Source organism: Phyllopteryx taeniolatus, chromosome 18, assembly GCF_024500385.1.
Source record: "Phyllopteryx taeniolatus isolate TA_2022b chromosome 18, UOR_Ptae_1.2, whole genome shotgun sequence".
Lineage (NCBI taxonomy): Eukaryota > Metazoa > Chordata > Actinopteri > Syngnathiformes > Syngnathidae > Phyllopteryx > Phyllopteryx taeniolatus.
The window spans coordinates 2,771,329-2,794,498 of record NC_084519.1 but is presented as its reverse complement, the minus strand read 5'-3'; the positions used below and the strand labels follow the sequence as shown (position 1 = coordinate 2,794,498).

At 41.2% G+C, this 23,170-nt stretch overlaps 1 protein-coding gene across 2 annotated transcripts in view; it reads left to right on the top strand.

Moving 5' to 3' along the window:
• Positions 1–4,748: 4,748 nt before the first annotated feature.
• cnih3 (cornichon family AMPA receptor auxiliary protein 3) overlaps positions 4,749–23,170 on the top strand; it is a 111,007-nt gene continuing 92,585 nt past the window's right edge. Inside the window, exon 1 of one of the 2 annotated variants that reach the window (XM_061754842.1) lies at positions 4,749–5,016. In XM_061754842.1, the coding sequence (XP_061610826.1) occupies positions 4,939–5,016 (78 nt within the window). In that variant the 5' untranslated portion in view covers positions 4,749–4,938. The remainder of the gene's footprint in view (positions 5,017–23,170) is intronic. The other variant, XM_061754841.1, reaches the window with a different exon arrangement.

Sequence of the window (23,170 nt, the reverse complement as noted above, 5' to 3'; positions counted from 1 at the left end):
TGTTGAAATGAGTTGAGGAGTGTGCCTGCTGCATGCACCAGCAGATCTCACCAACTGACGTGTGAAATGTAATTTGATGCTAAATGATAAAGTGTTGCCTCCACTTTACAAACTTGATAGAAATTGGAAGTATCAATGGATATTTTCAGACATCTGAGAATGTTTTATTAATTAAAAAAAAAAAATGGGACCATCACAGTTGACTGGTGACGTGGAGGCAAAGGCATGTGGATACAGGTCCTGGGAAGCGCGAAGGGAGGACACTCCTAAAAAATATCCATCCATCTATTCTCAATACCACTCATGTCACGTACGTGGTTAGGGCGAAGGAGAGTAACGCAAGGCAAGAACATGGTGGACCCAATTGCAGGGAAGCAGGGAGGCAAGGCAGGAGTGCGGGAGTCTCAAAATAATAATATTTAATCTTCAAAAAGGGAAAACTGAACGAAGTCCCACAACAGATACCAATCAAATCAAAGTAACAAAGAAACACTCGAATATCTAAAACTGGAAACAAACTATGACCTGTGAGTAAGACGTGGAATAGAAAGGGAAAATGACACCTGACAATGACATACCACAATGATAAAGACAACTGGTGACTATGACATGGCAAAGACATGTGACAACGACAATGAACCGACAAGAACTGAAAGAAACCAGGGAACTAAATACAAACAAATTGACGAGACAACGAGGAACACCTGGACAAGACACGAGTGGCTGGAGAGAGCTGATTGGTCGACACAAAGTAGACGAGAACAGGTGGACACAACAACCTAATGAGCACACGACAAACATGGAACACAGGAAAACATGGAACAAAACTAAAGACAACCCAAACCAAAACACAATGACAACTCATCCTGTTCAGGGTCACGGGGTGCTGGAGCCTATCCCAGCTGACTTTGGGCAAAAGGTGGCCTATACCCTGAGCTGGTCGCCAGTCAGGCACAGGGTACAGACAACCACTCGCACTCACATTCACAAGCGTCACTGAGTGGGAAGTGAACCCACGATGCCGGCACCAAAGTCAGGCGAATGCATCAGTGACTCCGAAAAAAATATATTTTTGCAAATAAATAAATAAAACACTAAAGCTGAGGAAACTTGCTCAGCAGTTGTTTCCCCTGTAGAATTCTCAGGCAGGTCAATACAAGGCTCCAACAGGCAAAGAGGGTAACTCGAGTTGTACTTTGGATCCACAAGTTGCACTACCTCCTGTATTAGGATCACATTAAACAATGACTTCTTAATACTATCCCTGAGATACAAAAAAAATTTTAAAATATAGGAACAAAGGATTATAAATTGCTGTGCGAACCACCAAGATTATGATATACTTGGCCACTTTCCAGAGGAACAAATGTGAATCTATATATCTATCTATATAAAAAACTTCACAAATAACAAGTCTTCACCCTATCTAAAGTAGCAGCATTTTTCTCATAAATTGTGTATGATTAGTAGTTTGTGGTGTTCTATATGTTTTATGGGAGCCCCCTTACTGCTGATGACATCCACTCTGCATGACTAATTTTTACAATCTAAACATTACAACATAAACCAATATGCCCTTTCCAATTATGAGGACGACGATGACCCTCATATTATACCAATTTTATGTGCTGTTCCCTGATAAAACAGGTGTTGCACTAAATTATAGTGTTAAGAAAAAGCAAGATTGTTGCATCTGGTCAACTCTATAGAAATTGTGCATGGTGAGAAATAAGAATCATATTAATGGTAAATCTAAATGTTGCAGCTCTACCTTTGCATGTTGTTTCTTGTGTTATTAACTTAACTTAATTGGAAAAGTGAGGATAAACAGTAAAGAAAATGGATGGATGGATGGATGAAAATAGTTTTTGTTAAAGACTAATACAACATGCAACAGTATACACTAGTTTGGAAATTTTACTGCTGGAATGGGACTGATTCAGTCAAGTGTACCTCATCCCTTAAAATATTTTGGTAAAAGTTATGATGCAAGGTGGAATCTGAGTTCCATGTTAGTTCACTCCTGTAGTCAAAATTATTTTAAACATGAAGGGCCCTATTTTTGTAAATAACTGCACGCTTGCTGTCATTGATTGAGTTGACAACAAAACTAAGCAGCATCATATTTAATTTTCTATTTTAGGAGAGACTCGCCAAGTCTGTGTGGTGGTTCAAAGTCAGAGTCTTGTTTTGGTTGTGCACAAGGGTCAAATACATTTAAAACAGTTGTAAATCTAGTTCTTTAATCTAGCTATAATCATCCGTCCATCCATCCACCGCTTATCCTCACTAGGGTTGCCGGCGTGCTGTCACCTATCTCATCTGATTTCGGGCGAGAGGTAGGGTACACCCTAAAATGGCTGCCAGCTAATCGCAGGGCACATAGCATCTTAAACATTATTATCAAAATGATGGATAGTGAAAATGCTGAGTGGCTAGTAACTCTGGGAGACCACTAGCCACAATGGCTGGTGAGCAAAAATGTTGATGTCAAGCCCTGTCAGTGTTGGTAATTTCGTGGACAAGCGCTGGACAACGGATCTGAGAATGGGCGGGCTGCGCCGCTGTGGGAATGTTTACAGCCGAGATCAGTCACCGCCAATCAAAGTGGCTCCTCTTTTTGTCTATAAATGTGGCGCAACTGACTGTCTCGATGGAGACATGACATGATTCTCTGTGTAGAAAAGGACGATGTGTAATCGCAGCGATCTGTGCATAAGTGGAGCATTGTCACTGCTCTGGCCATGGTGTGGCAAAAGATAATGTGAGTGGCCCCCTTGTTAAATACAAAATAAGATGGTGATAACAGCTGGCAACTTAAACATGTCTTCGGAGATCATTGTCTGTCTGCTTGTGCCCTCTGATCAAATCCACCAAAATCACATTAGACCAGCGGTCGAGCCTTGCGCCACAACTTACAGTCGATGTGGTATGAGCAGACTTAAGTTTAATTCGACCTTCTGCCACCAAATTGCCACCAAGGAAACTCCCTCGCTGCGCCGGAACACCAAAGGTTGGCACACACCGGTCTGCCAAATTGGCAAACACACGCAGTGAGCCTTGCGCTTGCACCAACATTTGCACCCCGCTACAGATGCGCTGTCTATGAAAATAGAACCCATCGTCTTATCTTTGAAGACACCTGTCAGTCCACAAACAAACACAAATTTCCTCTCCAAGTATATGCAGAAATGTGTTGATGAGAATTTTAGTTGCTGTAGGATTAAAAGCAGCATTTTTAATTTAACATCATAGGAAAGCTTGAGTGACAGGCTTAGGACAAAGAAGTTCTGAAATAAGAAAATTGTTCACCTCTTCATTACTCTAGAAACAAACTATGCTCTGAAATGAGTTTACTTGAGTATCATATCTTCTATGCTTTTAATTAAATTGTATACATTTATTCTATTTAATCAATTTTGTTCTTGTTTGTCATTTCAGGCATTAATTATAATTTGGATTATAGTATGCTCATTACACAACTGTTTATCGGAAGAACACAGTACAAAGATTTCAAAAAAAGTTCCATCCATCTCCATCCATCTTCTACTGCTTATCCGAGGTTGGGTCGCGGGGGCAGTAGCTTTAGTAGCTTTCCCCAGCCACTTCATCCAGCTCTTCTAAGGGGATCCCGAGGCGTTCCCAGGCCAGCCGAAGGACGTAGTCTGTAATCGAGTAAATGTGCGTTACTGCCCACCTCTGTTTTAAGCCATTTCAAATAGGAAAATGTATCTGATTTGCGAATTAACTGAGTTAAAAGTTATGCAACGAATAAAAATTGCAAGTGTCTTACAATTTACTAACATTGTACTTCAGGTCACCACGGATCATCGAGGACCCCATGGATGCTGGAAAAATAAAATCCTTTGATTATCCTGTGCATTTGAACATGCACATTGGTTGCACGGTTAAAATGTGTTAACACGCTCTATATTATTTGATTACTTACAATGAAAAGAGGGGAGAATAACGTCAGTTTACCACATTTTCATCAAGTGCAACCGAAAATTAAGATACTTTATTTTAATTTTAATTTTTTTTTTTTTTAGTGTACATGGAAAATACATGTATACAATAATAGCCAGTAGAGGGTGCCAGTCGCCCAGAAATATATTTTGTATAGCTTGGTTACAGTATGTTGGACGCCAGCAGAGATACTCTTATTTTAGTCTTTTTCATCATCGCGATCATATTTACAAAATCATTAGGCAACTCATTGCCCCCCCATCATCCTAAATGTGTCATGTTCTTCTTTCCCTTGATAATCATCGATGTTGGCAAATTGATATGCTCATCGTTTTGTCGAATATTAATTGGAAAATCAATCACAAGCAAACGTTCAAGATAAAAAAAAAAAGCGTTTCCAAAAGGTAACACACGCACACACACACGCACACACACACACACACACACACACACACACACTAATACACTATTATAATACTAATAATAATATAGAGTGAAATGAAGTATTTTTGCGCGTGCACACGCCCTGGGTGCTCTTGTCAATCCACCTGTTCGCGATCTTGCGTATGATGTGCTCTCAAACGCTTTTTTTTTTTTTTGCATATCTCCCAACAACCTTCCTCTGGAGACACGAGCCTTGCAGCCAAGACGGCGAACACCGCTGTGGGCTGATCTCGAACCAGTTTGGATTTCTGAGTCGCAACATCATTGCGTGGGGAGACGCAGTGGAGGCGCCGCTGTGAGCTTTTTCTTTTATTGTTATTATTATTATTCTCCCCCCCCCCCCCCATGTTATTTATTTTTCTGCATTTTATTCCTTGATATGGGCGAAGTCGTGGTGCCGGTACCACCTCGCCTTCTCGTGGCAGCGTGACAACTTTATTGTTCACCACAGCCCTCTTTTTTTTTTTTTTTTTTTAATGGGATCGTCCTTTTTTTCTGGGGAATTACCCGTCGTTTTCCTTCCCAATTATGTTCACTTTTGCTGCCTTCTGCTATATGCTGTCTCTGGTCCTCTGCGTGTCTCTCATCTTCTTCGCAATATGGCATGTAAGTACATTAGATGTGGTTCATTTTTAGATGTAATGTTCTCTTCCACTGCAGCCTATCAACACACTTCAATTCATGTAAGATGCACTTAATATCCGTGGGACATATACAATGTGCGGAGTAATTTTTTTTTAATACAGTGACTGGTGCACACCTGTATCAGCTCTCATTGTCGCATGTTTATTCCTATTGTCATAATTTGACCCCTAATTGTGTTTCATGCAATCGGGCTTCGGCTTAATGCAGGTTGCAACACGACGCAGCATCTTAAATCAATAGATCAGCAATCTTCCGCGATCTATTCGGGAGTCCTGCGGCCGCACGCACGCGCACGTACGCACAGATCCATCCTCGGCTCCACATCACCATGCAGTGTAGAAATGATTGACTGCATCACGACATCTTGAATAATATAATGAATGGCAGGTGGTCCACACCTCCATCATGATCGACCTTTTGTAAATTCACACCGATCAGATATTATATCCTGTTCAATGAATTGTAAACAATAAGCAGAACTGAATGGCCGCAGCAAGTAAAAATATAGCCTACACTGTATTAATACATGTATATGGGTCATTTTAATATCATTGGATCAATAACGGTAAACGCACTTGTTAGAAACAAAAAAAAAAATAATAATAATGCATCAATTTTTGTTTTTATGTCGCCTGGGTTTTATATGGGTAAATATATCCCGTGTTGAAACAGCCACACTTAAAGTCCTATTCTCAAAAAGAGGATGGAAGATTTAAAATTGTAGGCATTCATAATAAAGGCACACTTATTGGCTAACTGTAAAGGCAGACAGCTTCATAAAAATCACGTGAGTTGCACAATTTACATGTGTTGCCTTTCGAACTCTGCAGATACAAGTGCAGAATGATCCCTACTACTCATTAAACCAACTAACCGCGTGTCTTTAAACAGTTGTAATAATGGTACAGACATGCAATAGTTATGACACCTTCTCAAATTCATACATATCTCACAAATAACAATTTATTTTGCGGTCTGCTATTGTGTGAATGCAAAATGACTGCCTCATCCTGGCACTTCAGCTCACAGATCCCTCGAGTGTATTGCAACAATATGATGAGGCTCTTTCCAGTAGCATGGGCAGTAAAGACAACTGAGTGACAAAGACGGACAATTTGTAAAAATAAAAAAAAATTAAAAAAATTGTAAAAAAAAAAAAGCAAAAAAAAAAGGAACTCTGAAGACACTAAGATGCAATTTCATATTAAGCAATAGGAGACAAATCCTATAAATTCAAAAGTGTAATTAGCAGCTTCACAAAACATGTTACAAATACTAAAGACTTTGAAAAACATTTGAATATTTATTTTTTTCTTATAAACTATTATCGATGTCTGAATGATAACATGGCGGCGCAGTGCACGACTGGTTAGCACATCTGCCTCACAGTTCTGAGGACCAGGGTTCAAATCCCGGCCCCCGTCTGTGTGGAGTTTGCATGTTCTCCCCGTGCCTGGGTGGGTTTCCTCCCACATCCCAAAAACATGCATGCTAGGGTGATTGAAGACTCTAAATTGCCCATAGGTGTGATTGTATGTGCAAATGGCTTTTTTTTTGTTAATATGTGCCCTGCGATTGGCTGGCGACCGGTTCAGGTTGTACCCCGCCTCCCGCCCGAAGATAGATGGGATAGGCTCCAGCACGCCCGCCGACCTTTGTGAGGAGAAGCGGAACTGATGATGAGAGAATGAATGATAACAGTCACCAATAATCCAAATACATCAGTGAAATTAAGTGATTTATAACAGGAAATTCAGTGGGTTGTCTTTGTCGTTATTGATCAAATAATATGAAAATGACCCATATGTTTAGCAAAAAATAAAAATAAAATAATACTGGTAGGTCTTACAGACTTACAGTACATTTTCATCACAGCACTTTTATTATTATTATTACATATCTGGTAATAGTATTATACAGTATATTGTCTGACATTATGTTATTCATACAATCAAGAAAAACTATATTTTTAACTTGTGTATTTATTTCTGTTAATAAAATCAACACTGTCAATAAAACAACTGTTAACAAAGAAGGTGAAGGGAAGCTGCGGAGGATATAAAAAGTCTACACACCCCTGTTCAAATGGCAGGTTTTTGGTATATTCAAAAATGACACAAAGGCAAGATTAATCATTAGTTAATCTCTAACCTGTACAACTCAATTGAAGAACAAAAAATAGAGAGGGGAAGTAAAAATAAACAATTGAGATAACGTGGTTGCACAAGTGCACACACCCTCGTATAAATTTGTTTAGAATTAAGCAATCACATTCAAACAGATGATTAACCCGAAATAAAGTTAGGGGTTAATAGAGTTTGTACAATTCTAACATGGACTTAAATTAATGCAGCTCAAATATCAAAACAATTTGAGTGGAATTGATGACAGAAAGTTTGCGTGTGTGTGTGTGTGTGTGTGGGCAACAGAGGAACTCGCAGTGCTTTTTAAAATACATTCTAGAATGTCTTTGCGACATTTCTGCTTGTAAAAATCCCACAATAAACAAATGTAACCCAGCAAACAGCATTATTACTCTGTCTTGAATAACAATATGCTGTCCAGTCTGATTGTGACTTTAAGCATATGTTTATACTGGCAGCCTTGGTCCAATGATGAAAATGCCAGTGTGAACACCAAGAGATCCAGGACTAAACGTGTGATTCTAAACACACCATGTGCTTTGGTCCAGATAAATATAACACAGCCTAAAATGTGATTTTAATTAACTCTGCAATTCTCACACAGTTACACTCGTATTCTAAGGAACTAAATAAGTACATCTGAATAATGAGATTCATTTTCAAAGTGTCATTGTAATGTGCACATAAATTAACTGAGGTCGGTGGGGGGAAAGGTTGAATATACAATATTTGCATGCACAAGGACTATTTCACAAGTTATTTGTTTTTAAAAAAAAATCTTTGTTCTGTAGTTCAAAGCAAATCCCTGCTGATATGCACTACTTGCACTCACAGTATGGTTGCAGTGTGGAGCTAACTTACAAAAACACAGTAAATATTGTCAAATTAGCGATATAACTATGATGATGATGATGTTAATATTGCTATATGGAGTGACCACTCGCAACTTTACTTCCTACTAAGAAACAGACATGGATGGAATCATTTTCATATTGTGTTCCATATGACAATAAAGGTGCCCATTAGAAGGCAATTAGAGAATCAATCGCACTAAATAATGCCAAAGACACGGTGCCCATTGCAAAAAAATGGAGATTTATCGACATGCTGGAAACTTTTGATGTGAGCTGTGTGTTTCCAAGCCGCAAATTATTTGCTGAGGTTGCTTTCCCTCACTTGTACAACTCTAAATGAGAATAGAGTGTGAGAGAGCTGGAGGGGTTGCGGTGTTTCTCTTCAAAAACAAAGTAATATGGATTAGCCAAGCCGTTCAATTTGATAACTCATTTGATTATGTTAAATTGTTGAACATTTAGAATGTTCATTTATTCATTTAATTTATTAATTTGTTCATTTATAATTTATTCATTTATTCTTTCCATACAGTATGTTTTGACAACATATTTTTTTTTCCCCAAATGGGAACAATTTATTTTAACTTATTTTCAAGAGTAACAATTTGTCACATTTTCTGTAAAAAAAAAAAGTTTTAAATGTTATTTGCTTATTCTACAAGTAAATTGGAAAACTCCATTAATATAATGAAATTTTTTTTGTGGAAAAAAAACAAAAACAGACTAAGGCCATATTCCCCACCCCTGACATGCACAATATTACACTATTGATTTTTTAACGTATTTTATCAAAAGTATGTCAGTCATTATCAATGTTGGTTGTTTTTTAATTGTTAAAAGAAAGTTACTTGCATTACATTCTAATTGGGGGCACATCACCTCTAAAGTTACGATCCCATATCGCTGCTGTTTCATAAATAAGGGACAGAAAGCAGACCATTCCCACCAGTATTATTTTGTTTACAACTGGACATATTTGTCACAATGAGGGTTCTTTGAGGGCAAGGCAAAACATGGAGGACCCAAGTGCAGGGAAGCAAAGCAGGAGTCTCCAGAAATGTCTTCATTTCCAAAAAACTAAAGAAAACGAGGATCATGGAAAACTCTAAATACAACAATCCAAATGCAAAGTAACAAAAGAAAACAAGACATGACTAGTGATATAACAACTTCGACATGTGACACTAACATACTAAAATGACAATGAAGTGACAAGAACCAAAAGAAACCAGGGGACTAAATACAAACAGACTGACGAGACAAGGAAGAACACCTGGACAAGACATGAGCGGCTGGAGGGAGCTGATTGGTCGACACAAGGTAGAAGGGTTGACGAGAACAGGTGGACACAATAACTAAATGAGCACACAAGACATGAAAAAAATGGAACACAGGAAGAGATGAAGCAAAACCAAACAATCGAAACCAAATCACAGACCATGACAATATTATCTGGAAGGTACAACAATGATCCACGTTGTGAGGGGCTTGATTGTGTATTCTGCTTAAGACTGCAGAAAGAGTGGTGATGCCTTCTCCACAGATTCCCACTCACACTGACATATAGCAGCATAATAAGATTAGGCTCCGCACTGAGAGGAAACATAATTAGGTAGCGGCTGTGGGAATATAATGGCGGGCTGTGGAAGCATGCTGCAGAGCCACGCTGTGCACATCTAAACTAGACACCTGCCGAAAGCTGGGAATGTTGGCTTCGGTCAAACCTGTTTGGCAGACACCCCTCCATCAGTTTGTGTGTGATTTTTTATCATATACATTCACACGACTTCAAATTTGGCTGGTGGTGGCAGCACTTAGCATCCATCCATCCATCCATCTATCCATCCATCCATCCATCCATCCATTCATCCATCCATCCATCCATCCATCGCTTATCCGAGGTCAGGTCGCGGGGGCAGTAGCTTTAGCAGGGACGCCCAGACTTCCCTCTCCCCAGCCACTTCATCCAGCTCTTCCGGGGGGATCGCGAGGCGTTCCCAGGTCAGCCGAAGGACGTAGTCTCTCCAGCGTGTCCTGGGTCGTACCCGGGGTCTCCTCCCGGTGGGACGTGCGCGGAACACCTCACCGGGGAGGCGTCCAGGAGGCATCCGAATCAGATGCCCCAGCCACCTCATCTGGCTCCTCTCGATGTGAAGGAGCAGCGGCTAAACTTTGAGATACTCCCGAATGACCGAGCTTCTCACCCTATCTCTAAGGGAGAGCCCAAACACCCTACCGAGAAAACTCATTTCAGCCGCTTGTATCCTGGATCTTGTTCTTTCGGTCACGACCCACAGTTCATGACCATACGTGAGGGTAGGAACGTAGATCGACCGGTAAATCGAGAGCTTCGCCTTTCGGCTTAGCTCCTGCTTCACCACAACAGATCGATACAAAGTCCGCATCACTGCCGACGCTGCACCGATCCGCCTGTCGATCTCCCGTTCCATTCTTCCCTTCTCCAAGTCCACAAAACACATGTAGACTGGTTGGGAGAACTCCCATGCACCCTCGAGGACCCTGCCGAGGGTGTAGAGGTGGTCCACTGTTCCACGGCCCTTGCGAAAACCACACTGCTCCTCCTGAATCTGAGATTCAACTTCCCGACGGACCCTCCTCTCCAGCACCCCTGAATAGACCTTACCAGGGAGGCTGAGGAGTTTGATCCCCCTGTAGTTGGAACACACCCTCTGGTCCCCCTTCTTAAAAAGGGGGACCACCACCACCCCAGTCTGCCAATCCAGAGGCACTGTACCCGATATCCACGCGATGTTGCAGAGGCATGTCAACCAGGACAGCCCTACAACATCCAGAGGCTTGTGGAACTCCAGGCGAATCTCATCCACCCCCGGCGCCTTGTCACCGAGTAGCTTTTTAACCACCTAGGTGACCTCAACCCCAGAGATAGGAGAGCCTGCCTCAGAGAACCCAGACTCTGCTCCCTCATGGGAAGGCGTGTCGGTGGAATTGAGGAGGTCTTCGAAGTATTCTCCCCACCGGCTCACTACGTCCCGAGTCGAGGTCAGTGCACTGCTTCCCCCTCCTGAGACGCCGGATAGTGAACCAGAATTTCCTCGAAGCCGCCCGGAGGTCTTTCTCCATGGCCTCACAGAACTCCTCCCATGCCCGAGTTTTTGCTTCATCGACCACCAAAGCTGCATTCCGCTTGGCCAGCCAGTACCCATCAGCTGCCTCAGGAGTCCCACATGCCAAAAAGGCCCGATAGGACTCCTTCTTCAGGTTGACGGCATCCCTCACCGTTTGTGTCCGGGTTCGGGGATTACCGCCACTACAGGCACCAACCACGTTACGGCCACAGCTCCGGTCGGCCGCCTCAGCAATGGAGGCGCGGAACATGGTCCACTCGGACTCCATGTCCCCCGGAACATGAGCAAAGTTCTGACGGAGGTGGGAGTTGAAACTCCTCCTGACGGGATTCCGCCAGACGTTCCCAGCAGACCCTCACAATACGCATCTTCCCCCACCATCGGAGCTAACTTCCCACCAGGTGGTGATCAGTTGACAGCTCCGCCCTTCTCTTCACCCGAGTGTCCAAGACATGTGGCCGCAAGTCCGACGACACAACCACAAAGTCGATCATGAAACTGCGACCTAGGGTGTCCTGGAGCCTTAGAACCTTAAGCTTTAATGCCTGCAGTAAATTTCTTAAAATGTGTGTGCATTGAAAAACATTCAAAGCAAGCCATAAATTATACCAACATAGACATGAAGTAATGAAAACAGCCCACAGATAAAACTGCATTGGAAGTAAAATGAATAGGGAACTTTTAGGTCACTGAAAATAAGATGAGTCTGCCGTGACTGTTATTTTCACACAGACGCTGGACCTTTTGGCCAACTTTCAAATGCATTTTTACGAAAGGCAAGAGCATGCATAATTAAATTACTCAAAAAGAAGAATGTGAATAATATTGTTAAATCCTAGAATTGTTGGGTTCTTACAGTGATTTTTACATTCACTTTTTAAATCATGTAAATCAATGAGAGAGGGTACATGGTCTAACAAATTAAATTCATTATAAAATAATAATAATTAAAAATAATTGTAATGACTGTGAGAGGAAATTAATAATATGGGGTATACAGACAAAGTCATTGTTGTGTAATTGCAAACAGGAGACAGGAGAAAGTCTTTAGAAAATATGTTCATGTTAAATCTCCAGAGTAGCTTTGCAGGAATGCTATCAGGGAATTAATACGTTTTTTTAAGTAGTTCTGACACCATTTAAAAAAAAAAAAAAAAAAAAAAAAAAAAAAAAAAGGGTTTTATATTTTTCTATATATAATGAAGGCGGCACGGTGGACGACTGCCTCACAGTTCTGAGGGTATAGGGTTCAAATCCTGGCCGTGCCTGTGTGGACTTTGCATATTCTCCCCGTGCCTGCATGGGTTTTCTCCAGGTACTCCGGTTTCCTCCCACATCCCAAAAACATGCATGGAAGGTTAATTGAAGACTCTAAATTAGCCGTAGGTATTAACGTGAGTGCTAATGGTTGTTTATATGTGCCTTGCGATTGGCTGGCAACCGGTTCAGGGAGTACCCCATCTCTCGCCCACAGATAGCTGGGATAGGCTCCTTCATACCCGCAACTCCAGTGAGGATAAATGGTGTAGAAAATGGATGGATGGCTGGATAATGATCAATTTATATAAAGGAGATATAATGTGCAATGTTAAAGATACAATTAAATGTTGCATAATGTACATATTTAGGAAACAAATCTCTTCAGGTGTTTTTGGCCCAACGTCTGTGAAAAAGTGACCATGCATTTTCAAGTCTTACTATTTGGGAGAGCAATTGTATTGATCAATGATGTTTGACAGGGTGAGCTATGCGTGTGTGCATGCGTGCGTGTGTGGTGTTCTAAGAGAGAAAATGACTAAATACAGATTGGTAAGTAAATCCAATAGGATCAGTCAGTAGTGGCTGGTCAATTGAGGATGCTAGAGTGCCGCCCCACCCCTGATGAGTCACCTTTAAAAGGACAAAAGTTAAATAATGACAATGAAATATTATAATAAAAAATGTGAGAGCAGTTTAGTCATGGAAGTAAGGAACTCCCCTTCAATAGGCAGAAAACTTAAACAGAACAGTGTGTCGTGGCCATCTGACTTGACTGGTTGGATTAAGACAGACAGCAAGAGAGACAATGTGGATCACAATAGTTTCATTAACAGTAGTAATGCTAGGGGCGATAAGGAATTGTGATGTATTGAATTATTGATCCCCATGGGGGAATTTGAACTGTTCCGGCAGTATTGGGTAAAGCAGCACACAGCAGATTGTTAAAAAAAAATACAATACAAGATGCAGTCATTGAAAGAATCTGTCTGTTCATTGCACAAGAAACAAGACCAGTCGGCCACAGGGGAGCTCACAAAAACAATTATGAAGCCGTTGTAATTAACATACAAGGTGAACTGCAACCTCCCTTGAGCTCTACTGCTCAACGCTTCACTAGGCCAACTCCGCTTGAGTAATTCTCTTCCCGTGTACCAGGAATCTCTAATGTCCTCCATGTGTCATTAAAGCTGAAAGTGTGCCAAACGATCCTCTGGCACCATCTGTGAGATGGGGAAGTCCTCTGGTGCAGACATGATATAGAGACTGTCTAGCCAGTGTTACGCTGGGCACACCGGGAAAATTACATTCTCTCTCAGCAATAGGCCACAACTTTTTGGGTCCCTATTTCCATGGTAAAGCACAATCAATCAGATGATGAATGTGTGCAGATGCCATATCACACCTACTGTAGCTGGGAGGGAAACATCTGCAAAGTAGTGGCTGCTGGGGACATTGTACTGGGGTTCCAAATTCTCTCATACCTTGTGAAATCCTTCCTCCTCAACCACGGAAAAGTGGTGGAATTCTCATTAATATTTGATATGTAAATAAGCTTTGGTCTGATTGGATCGCTCTCCTCTTTATTTGAATGTGGAAACCAGATTTGGTGTGATTGGTAGTAGGCTCCTGTATATATCGGCAGGTTTCATCATGCTTGCCGGGTCGCTTTTTGATCCTTCGATGTCAGCTCTGCCTATCATTTGGAAGCAGAATTCACCAAGGGGTGGATTGTAGCTGGAACATGAGCTCGGTTCAGACTGCCGTGAGAGAGGTTAATTTTACCCGACTGATGATGTGTTGTCGCAATAGTAATTATTCTCGTCGCCAAGATAAAGCCTGACTCTGACCTGAAAGAGATACAGTAGCAATTTGTAGCTGCAGAGGCTACTTTGACTGTCGAGCGTTGTCCAAATGTGCTGCTAATGTCCATCCATACCATCCATTTTCTGAGCCGCTTCTCCTCACTAGGGTCGCAGGCGTGCCTACGGCAATTTAGAGTCTCCAATTAATGCATGTTTTTGGGATGTGGGAGGAAACCGGAGTGCCCGGAGAAAACCCACACAGGCACGGGGAGAACATGCAAACTCCAAACAGGCGGGGACGGGGATTGAACCCCGCACCTCAGAACTGTGAGGCTGACGCTCTAACCAGTCAAAATTATTGAGAATATGTTTGATTTGTGTTCATAAAAGTACTTGTGGAGAGGTGGCTAACCTGCGTGTTGCTGGCCCAACTCCAAGTTTGGCTGTACTCCGCGGAGTATTCGAAGTTATCCTCCACGAAATGTGCCGACACAGCACAATTCTGGTTCTGAAATACTTGGGAATTTGTCCGAAAATAAATTGAAGGCATTTATTCCTCAACTCCTCTGAGGTTGGCGGGTGATGCAAAGTACAAGTTTTAGCTTTCCATAAGACGTCGGTGCGTTGTCAGCCATTTTCCAAAGTTGAGTTTAGTGGGTGGGTACCAAACAAGAATATAGCGTAACTAGGTCACACAATGACGCCTGAAACTGATTGGCTCACTTTCCTGCCTTTGGCCTTTCCTTGGCTATTGCATACAATCAACACACTTCATGGATTTCAAACTTAAAGCAGGTCACAGACCAATTTCAACCTGATTCTCCATGGATCAATGGTACTCCAATAGGTGGCTTCTGGGTCGCATATTGTGGACCTATCGAAGCTCAGACGAGATCGGAGGTTCTCAGAGTAATAGTATGGGTATAAGCCACTCTTCACGTCACAGAGCACAGTCCGTAGTCAGCCAGTCCATTCATTGTGGATGTGAGGTGCTTGCAATGTGGCAAGTGGAAAAGATTTGTATCTTGGTTGGGTTATCACATGCTAACGATACCGCAAAGTCATTCATTGTCAGGGATAATCTTTTCTTTCATCTTTATAATTTGGTTGTCTTGAACATTTATTACATGAGTGTTCATGTGTATATTTATTATTCAAGCAGTCCAGTTCACATGGCTTGTGTATGGGCAGTGACGTCACGGTGGCTGCAGTAGCAATTGGTGTGTCAGAAGCATGCTTATAACATTATAAGTATCATTTGGCTGCGTGCGTCAATGACAAAGTGAGCAGTGACACAAGTATACTTTAAATGTCTTGTTGGCATTAGCCATTACTTGTTGCACCAGAATGCATTATTACAGTGTTTTATGTGATATTAATAAGTGAAAGTTACCGTGTATTGTTCGCTAAATCAGCTACTTCCGCTCCCTCTGCTACCGGAATTTGTTTGCTTTGTCTTTCAGAACAAGAGCGTAATACAGGAAGTATTATGTTAACTGTGTAAATGTTGTTAACTTAACAGAGTTCTTGATGGATACGGTATCATTTGTGTACTCATTTGATTATTATCATTGATCCTACGTATGTTTGGGTTTACTTAGCAATCTGTATAAGGTTATTCTTTTTCCCATTCTTAGAAAACCACACACAAACACACACACACACTCTTCCCAGTAACACTGTGTATGATCAATCAGATTAGAGTAAATTTGCAGTGGTACTATTCATGACTTGTTTGCAGATCATAGTCCACATTTTTCCCTTAGCTGAGAAAGTAACACAATTGCTGAATAATAATTCATGTTGATTTTACAGTCATGCTGCCAACCCCCCTCCCCATCCGTCCGTCCATCCATCCATCCATCCATCCATCCATCCATCCATCCATCCATCCATCCATCCATCCATCCATCCAACCATCCAACCATCCATCTATTTTTGATACCGCATAGCCTCACTCGGGTTGCCTATCCCAACTGACTTTGGGTGAGAGGCAGGGTACACCCCTGTACTGGTTGGTGAATACAAATGAAGGATAGGTTTGTGTACCAAGCCATGTGTTATTGTTATTATTTTTTATGGTCCCTTTAATTTGCTGGGAATGTTTTAAGCTCTGTCCTTGTAGATTCCAAGTGGGATATGCCCTAATTCCCAGTTTTCTTGATTGCATCAGCAGATTTGTCTTGCTCAGAAAGAACAATCTTCAGTAGGGAGGATGAAGATCAGTGAGACATTGGAACATAGCAGACTAGATCAAATATGGCATTCAGGGAGCACTAACACATTTGACTGTACACATCCTGAGATAAAACAGGTGGAAAACATTTTGATTTAAGACTTTCAAGATTGTAACAGTAGTCTGAAAATTGTGTTTCAAGAGTTCGCATGAATAGAAAACACCTTTTCGATTCTACCACAATATGTAAAATCAGAGTCTGCTGCAGTGTAAAATAGTGAGGTGGATGAGTGGGTTTTATAGCCAACATACATCTATTGTATGCATCTGGGCGGCACGGTGGACGACTGGTTAGAGCGTCAGCCTCACAGTTCTGAGGACCAGGGTTCAATCCCCAGCTCCGCCTGTGTGGAGTTTGCATGTTCTCTCCGTGCCTGCGTGGGTTTTCTCCGGGCACTCCGGTTTCCTCCCACATCCCAAAAACATGCATTCATTGGAGACTCTAAATTGCCCGTAGGTGTGAATGTGAGTGCGAATGGTTGTTTGTTTGTATGTGACCTGCGATTGGCTGGCAACGAGTTAAGGGTGTACCCCGCCTCCTGCCCGATGATAGCTGGGATAGGCTCCAGCACGCCCGCAACCCTAGTGAGGAGAAGCGGCTCAGAAAATGGATGGATGGATGGATGGATGTTTGCATCTCACCAAAGTCATCAAATGCAAAGCTGCTGCCCAGCACCTCCAACATGAAGACACACACACACCTTTTTGTACACCTAGAGATTTTGACGAGAACAGGGTATTGGTCAATTTAACCAAGGTGCTGTAAGACTAATCATTCACACTTAAAAACCATAACACTCAACCGGCTGCTGCTGTGTTTGTGGTGTTCCCATGATGATGCAAACCCTGTTTTCCTATTCAAGAAGTAGAGCCTCATGTGTATTTGAGGTTTTAATAGGCACAAGGCAGGAGTGCCCATCTTGGATGAAATGCTGAGGAAGAGATTTATTTACAACAACACTACAACAGATAGGTGTACACTAAAATATTAATTGTATTACATTTTTATAGTTAGGGAGAAATGGAAAGGGCTTCACAAGTTGTAAGTACTGTAGCTGCTTTTTTCAGTCAAAAGGTTTAAAAGACAGCCACAAAAGCAGTGGTGAAACAATCCGGACAGCACTATTGATGTCACAAGTGATTTTCAAATTTTGACAGGACACCTTTTGGGTGTTCCAAAAAGTGAATGGCTGGTCACCCTAATGTAGGCATTAGACAGACATGAAAAGAGAGTACTTAAGTGTTCCTGGTATTTGGTGTCCTTCCACCTTTTTCATATTAAAATGCCACTGGGAAGAAGGGTCGATATTTTTTTGCCAAGACTGGCAGAATTCTGTTTATGTTGTTTTCACCATTAGTTTGGGTTATCATCCATCCATTTCCCATACCACCTGTCCTCATTAGGGTCACGGGTGAGCTGGAGCCTATCCTCGGTGGATTTGGGTTAGAGGCGGAGTACATTCTCGACTGGTTACCAGCCAACCGCAGGGCATAGTTTGCATTACAGGTGTCTTAAAACAAGAAGAAAACAAATATCAAAGGATAAGGGTATTACCATATAGATTGTTCAGAATTTTGCAGGAAGCCAATTGTAAATTGCAGTAGTAGGTGTTGATGACCGTTTCAATGGGTGATTGCAGTGACAGGAGCTCATCAATTATGGAGGTTTAACAGTTCTTATTAGATTTGGCCAAGAAGCTGACCTATGTATTATTGGCATACAAAATATATCATGTCCCTTGACCAAATGACCCAAGGTGAACACATAAGAAAACAGGACTGTGCCAAAGACAGAACCATGTGAGAGACTTCACACAAGTGGGACACTAATCAGGACATGTAAGAAGCACATAGGCAAATAAAGATCTACTAGTTAAGTGGAACTAGTTTAAAGAACTAAAGGAGCAGCAGGAGAAGTTTAAAAAACTTAAAGGAGAAAAGTTACAATTAAAGGTGGTTTGTCATTGTCATGGGATCTTTTTAAATAAAGTACTGTTTCTCTGATCTTGAATGCTGTTAACATGTAATACAGAAATGGCTGCAAAAGCCGAGTGAAGCTACAGAAGACCGGCGCTGAGAACAACACACGAGAATAGATAAGAGAGCTGAAGGAAATAAACTAGCAGAACCTTTAACATAACCTTTTGGAATGATGGATAAGCAAAGGAAGAAAGGCCATTTAGACTACAAAGATTTCTCACTGTGGCGTATCTGGATTCATTGATGGATGAGTGGAGCAGAATTTAAAATGAAGGTCAAACTTTTTGGGAAGGAAAAAATTAGCTAAGAAAGACAGCAATTAGGGAAGTTCTACGGTTGAACGCATTCCATTCTGGGACATTGGTTAACCTCTGATTTGTTCAGATGTTTTTCACATTATCTTCAACAGACATCCTTTTTATCTCTTAAGTGCAAAGTTAACATTATGACTGGCAAGAGATCTTGCTTTATCGTGCTGACTGCACGATATCATGGACAAGAAAATCACATTCCTACGGTTTGAGAGACATGATAAATGTAATTGTCAATGTATGTTAGTTGTCCAGCTAGAGCACTAGATAAATTGTCTGCTTCCTAATTTCTAATTAATTAATTTCTATTTATTGGTGTACATTTGTGTGACTTTATGCTTTTCAACAGTCTATACACTCTGGTGCTGACTAGGGTTCTGCAGAACGTTATTGAAACCTTTTGAGCACTAAATCGTATCAGTGTACTTCGAGGTGAAAATGTGTAACACACACAAAATATGAACAGGTGGCAGGTCTGTTACCCATCTGACTATGAGTGCCAGCGTTCGACATTAACGGTGACCCGATGGAAGCCAGTGTGCAGTGTCGGGCCACGACCTACCTATAGACGCTGGCCTGACCGGGCCTGTTTTTTTTTGTACTGTAGATAAGTGATATTCCTCCCACTTGGCAGCTGCTGAAAGTAACTAAAAAGTTACTTTTTTCTAATTTAGTTACTTTTTAAATCAAGTAATCAGTAAAGTAACTAAGTTACTTTTAAACTAAAGTAATCAGTAAAGTAACTAAGTTACTTTTTCAAGGTAACTGTGGCAACACTGGTTATCTCTGTGGTGTAAATAACCAAAAATGTCTTCACATGAAATGCTCAGCAATGCTAAAAGGTTTGGGGTCCGTTGCCTTCATTAAAAAAAGTTTTTTGTGGGTTGTTGGAATGTCAGTGCTAAGTAAATATTTTCATCCAACCATCCATTTTCTGAGCCGCTTATCCTCACAAGGGTCATGGAAGTGCTGGAGCCTATCCCAGCTATCATCGGGCAGGAGGCCAGCCAATCGCAGGGCGCAAAGAAACAAACAACCATTCACACTCACATTCATACCTACGGGCAATTTAGAGTCTTCAATTAACCTACCATGCCTGTTTTTGGGATGTGGGAGGAAAGGAGTGCCCGGAGAAAACCCACACAGGTACGGGGAGAACATGCAAAATCCACACAGGCGGGGCCAGGGATTGAACCCCGGTCCTCTGAACTGTGAGGCAGACACTGTAACCAGTTCACACCGTGCTGCCTAAATATTTTCATCCATCCATTTTCTGAGCCGCTTATCCTGACAAGGGTCGCGGGAGTGCAGGAGTATTAAATATTTTCATATTTTTTTAATTCATTTATTATTTGAAGCATTCATATTTGTGCAATTGCAATGCCTTGATTTTAGTGAGGTTAGCACATATGTCATATGTAGCCATGAATGCAATTGTACTATGTTATTAAAAGTGGCTTAACTAATATAGTATAAAGACACTAAATATGAAAAGAAAAAAAACACACCAAAACTCAACATATTATACTGTAAATATACAAGGCCAGTACTGGTTCTGACAGAGCCACCACAACTTGGCTCATGGTGGCCCGATAGGACCGCCACTCAATAAGGGTTAATGTCGGACTCTGAATGCCTTCCTGAACAGAGCTTCTTGTTATATTTTCCTTTTCTGACATTCCATTTTTTAAATATCTATTTGAGGCTGGTCCTTTTGAAATAAGTAAAGCAAAAAGCTCCCCAAAAAGCAAAACACACTGCCGCAGTTAATCTTATGACGCTCGGCTAATCAAGGACTGAGAAAGAGCAGTCCACTGACATCTAGTGTTCACGATGAAAGTGGTGAAAATTTTAACAAACCGTTTGGTCAGATTCTAAACTGGACAACCACAGGAGTGTTCCATTGTAAAATAAATTATATATTCATATTTTAATGCGGGAAGTTATTTTTTTGTTTGGTTGATTTTTTTTTGCTGGGGAAGCCCTAGCATGGAAAACAGATTGAGGGCAATGAAAGATGAAGAACGACATAATTGAAAGGGCAGAAAACAGCGACAGAAAACAAAGTTGCGGTTTGTGCACTCAGTCTGCACTGTCTTCATCTGGATTATTTATGTCTTAATATCATTAATGAAATAAAGATGAAGTCCAATTAATTTCCCTCATAATGTCATAGTTGCGGCGGCATGGTGGGCGACTGGTTAGAGCGTCAGCCTCACAGTTCTGAGGACCAGGGTTCAATCCCCGGCCCCGCCTGTGTGGAGTTTGCATGTTCTCCCCGTGCCTGCATGGGTTTTCTCCGGGCACTCCGGTTTCCACCCACATCCCAAAAACATGCATGAATTGGAGACTCTAAATTACCCGTAGGCATGACTGTGAGTGCGAATAGTTGTTTGTTCCTATGTGCCCTGCGATTGGCTGGCAACCAGTTCAGGGTGTACCCCGCCTCCTGCCCGATGACAGTTGGGATAGGCTCCAGCACGCCCGTGACCCTAGTGAGGAGAAGCGGCTCAGAAAATGGATGGATGTCGTAGTTGCATTTTTTTCCTTTACTACATTCACTACGACTAGCAGGGACTTTATTGCCGTCGATCTGTCCGTCCGTCCGTCTGTCTATCTATCTATCTATCTATCTATCTGATTTCGAGAGCCAAGTCAAAAACACGTTGGTTGTTTATTGGATCAAAAAATTAATAAATAAATAAATAAAACAAATACATTTTTAATATTAATGAGCTTTTCCTCAACACGGTGTTGAACATATTTTTGAGGTTTGAAAAATCCCCCATATGTTGTATTATGCACTTAATGCAGTATACAGGATTGATGAATCCATGGCTAGGGTTCGATTTACAGTACAAGGTTGAAGAGTCAGAATTCCGATTTTATGCTCCCAAGTGGCACAATCCGGATGTGTGTCATTTTGGCAGTGTTAATTGAAAAGAATACTATCCATGAAATTAGACAACCTCTTATTAGAACCAGGCCTCTTCAAAATGTGGATAAAAATATGATCATATCAAATATGGAAATAAAATATGGACTTTGATTCAGTTTCATTCTAATGTGAAAATAATGATTCGGTTTTTTGTCAAGCAGGCTCACAAGTGAATCCGAATTGGCACTCCTTCGTTGGTAGCACTACTAAAAATTTCGGTGTAAATAGAATTTAGAATTGAGCACTTGGACTTGCAGTGTATATACACTTCATATGAGGTAACCAAAGTATTAGATTACTTGATATGTGATGCACCACATCAAATATCAAGTAAAATGTCATAGGCAGTGAGTGTTGCACCGAAGATGCACGTTTATAAATTACAGAACAAAAAACACAGTACAGTAAATGTAGTTCTTTATGGATTTCTCCTGATACACACCGTGGGAGTTTCCGCCATGCTCACTGAACTGAAACGTGTGGACAAGGCGCCCTAGTGAGACATCAAGTGGGAAGAAATTCATAGGTGCTACAATTGATTGTAATCTCAATGACGCAGTCAACAGAGTTTTTGGCACCAGGAAATGGAGGTTAATGGAGGTGGCGTTTGGTGTATAACTGGCTTGGCTCAGCATTGATCCACGTGTTCATTAACCCCCGCTGGCTCCTCATCCATCATCCTGACTCCACGGTTTCTATTGTTTCATTGCACAATGCACACACTGGGGGATTATGTGGGTGATCCTCATCCCTCCTTCTTTTTTCACTTCTTTTTCCATCTTGCCGAACTGGCTAACACTCTAGCTCTCCATATATCACAGGACTGCAGTCATCATAAGCTACAAATAGGAAACTTGTTTTTCCCATTCTTCATCTTCCGTAACCTAACAGCTAGTGCTGTGTGATCGCAGCCGACGAGGTCAACACTCTGGAGATTTGTGTACTTGGAATCATTTGGATTTGCATTGCTTTAAAAGATACTGGCAAAATCTCATTAGTGATAGAGAACTGGATACAGTCCGTTGACTGTGTTCTCATTTGACAGGTTAGGTTAACAAATTGGAAAGTGATTTTTATGATAGTTTTGTTTGTTTGAGTTTGTATGAAAGCTACCGTTTGAACCACTTTGTGTACCAAACAAGGGGGCTGAGACCTCTTGAAGAGGTTGGTCTTGCTGGCTAAAAAATTCAGCATTTGAGTCAGTACAGCTGACATAAGTTACATTTTAGTCTCGTGAGGGTGAACACGAAGAACATTACTTAAACCACAAATTGGATTAATTTATTAAAGGGGACCTATAATGAACATTGATTATGATGAAAATAACCAGTGGTGGCTTTGTACAAGGTATATGTTGGAAATACGAATATGAAGGTAAAATCGAACAAACTATCTTGAAAAAACATGTATTATACACACACAATCTAACAAATTCAGAAACAAAAACCCTTTGAGATCAACTTAAAAAAAAAAAAAAAAAAAG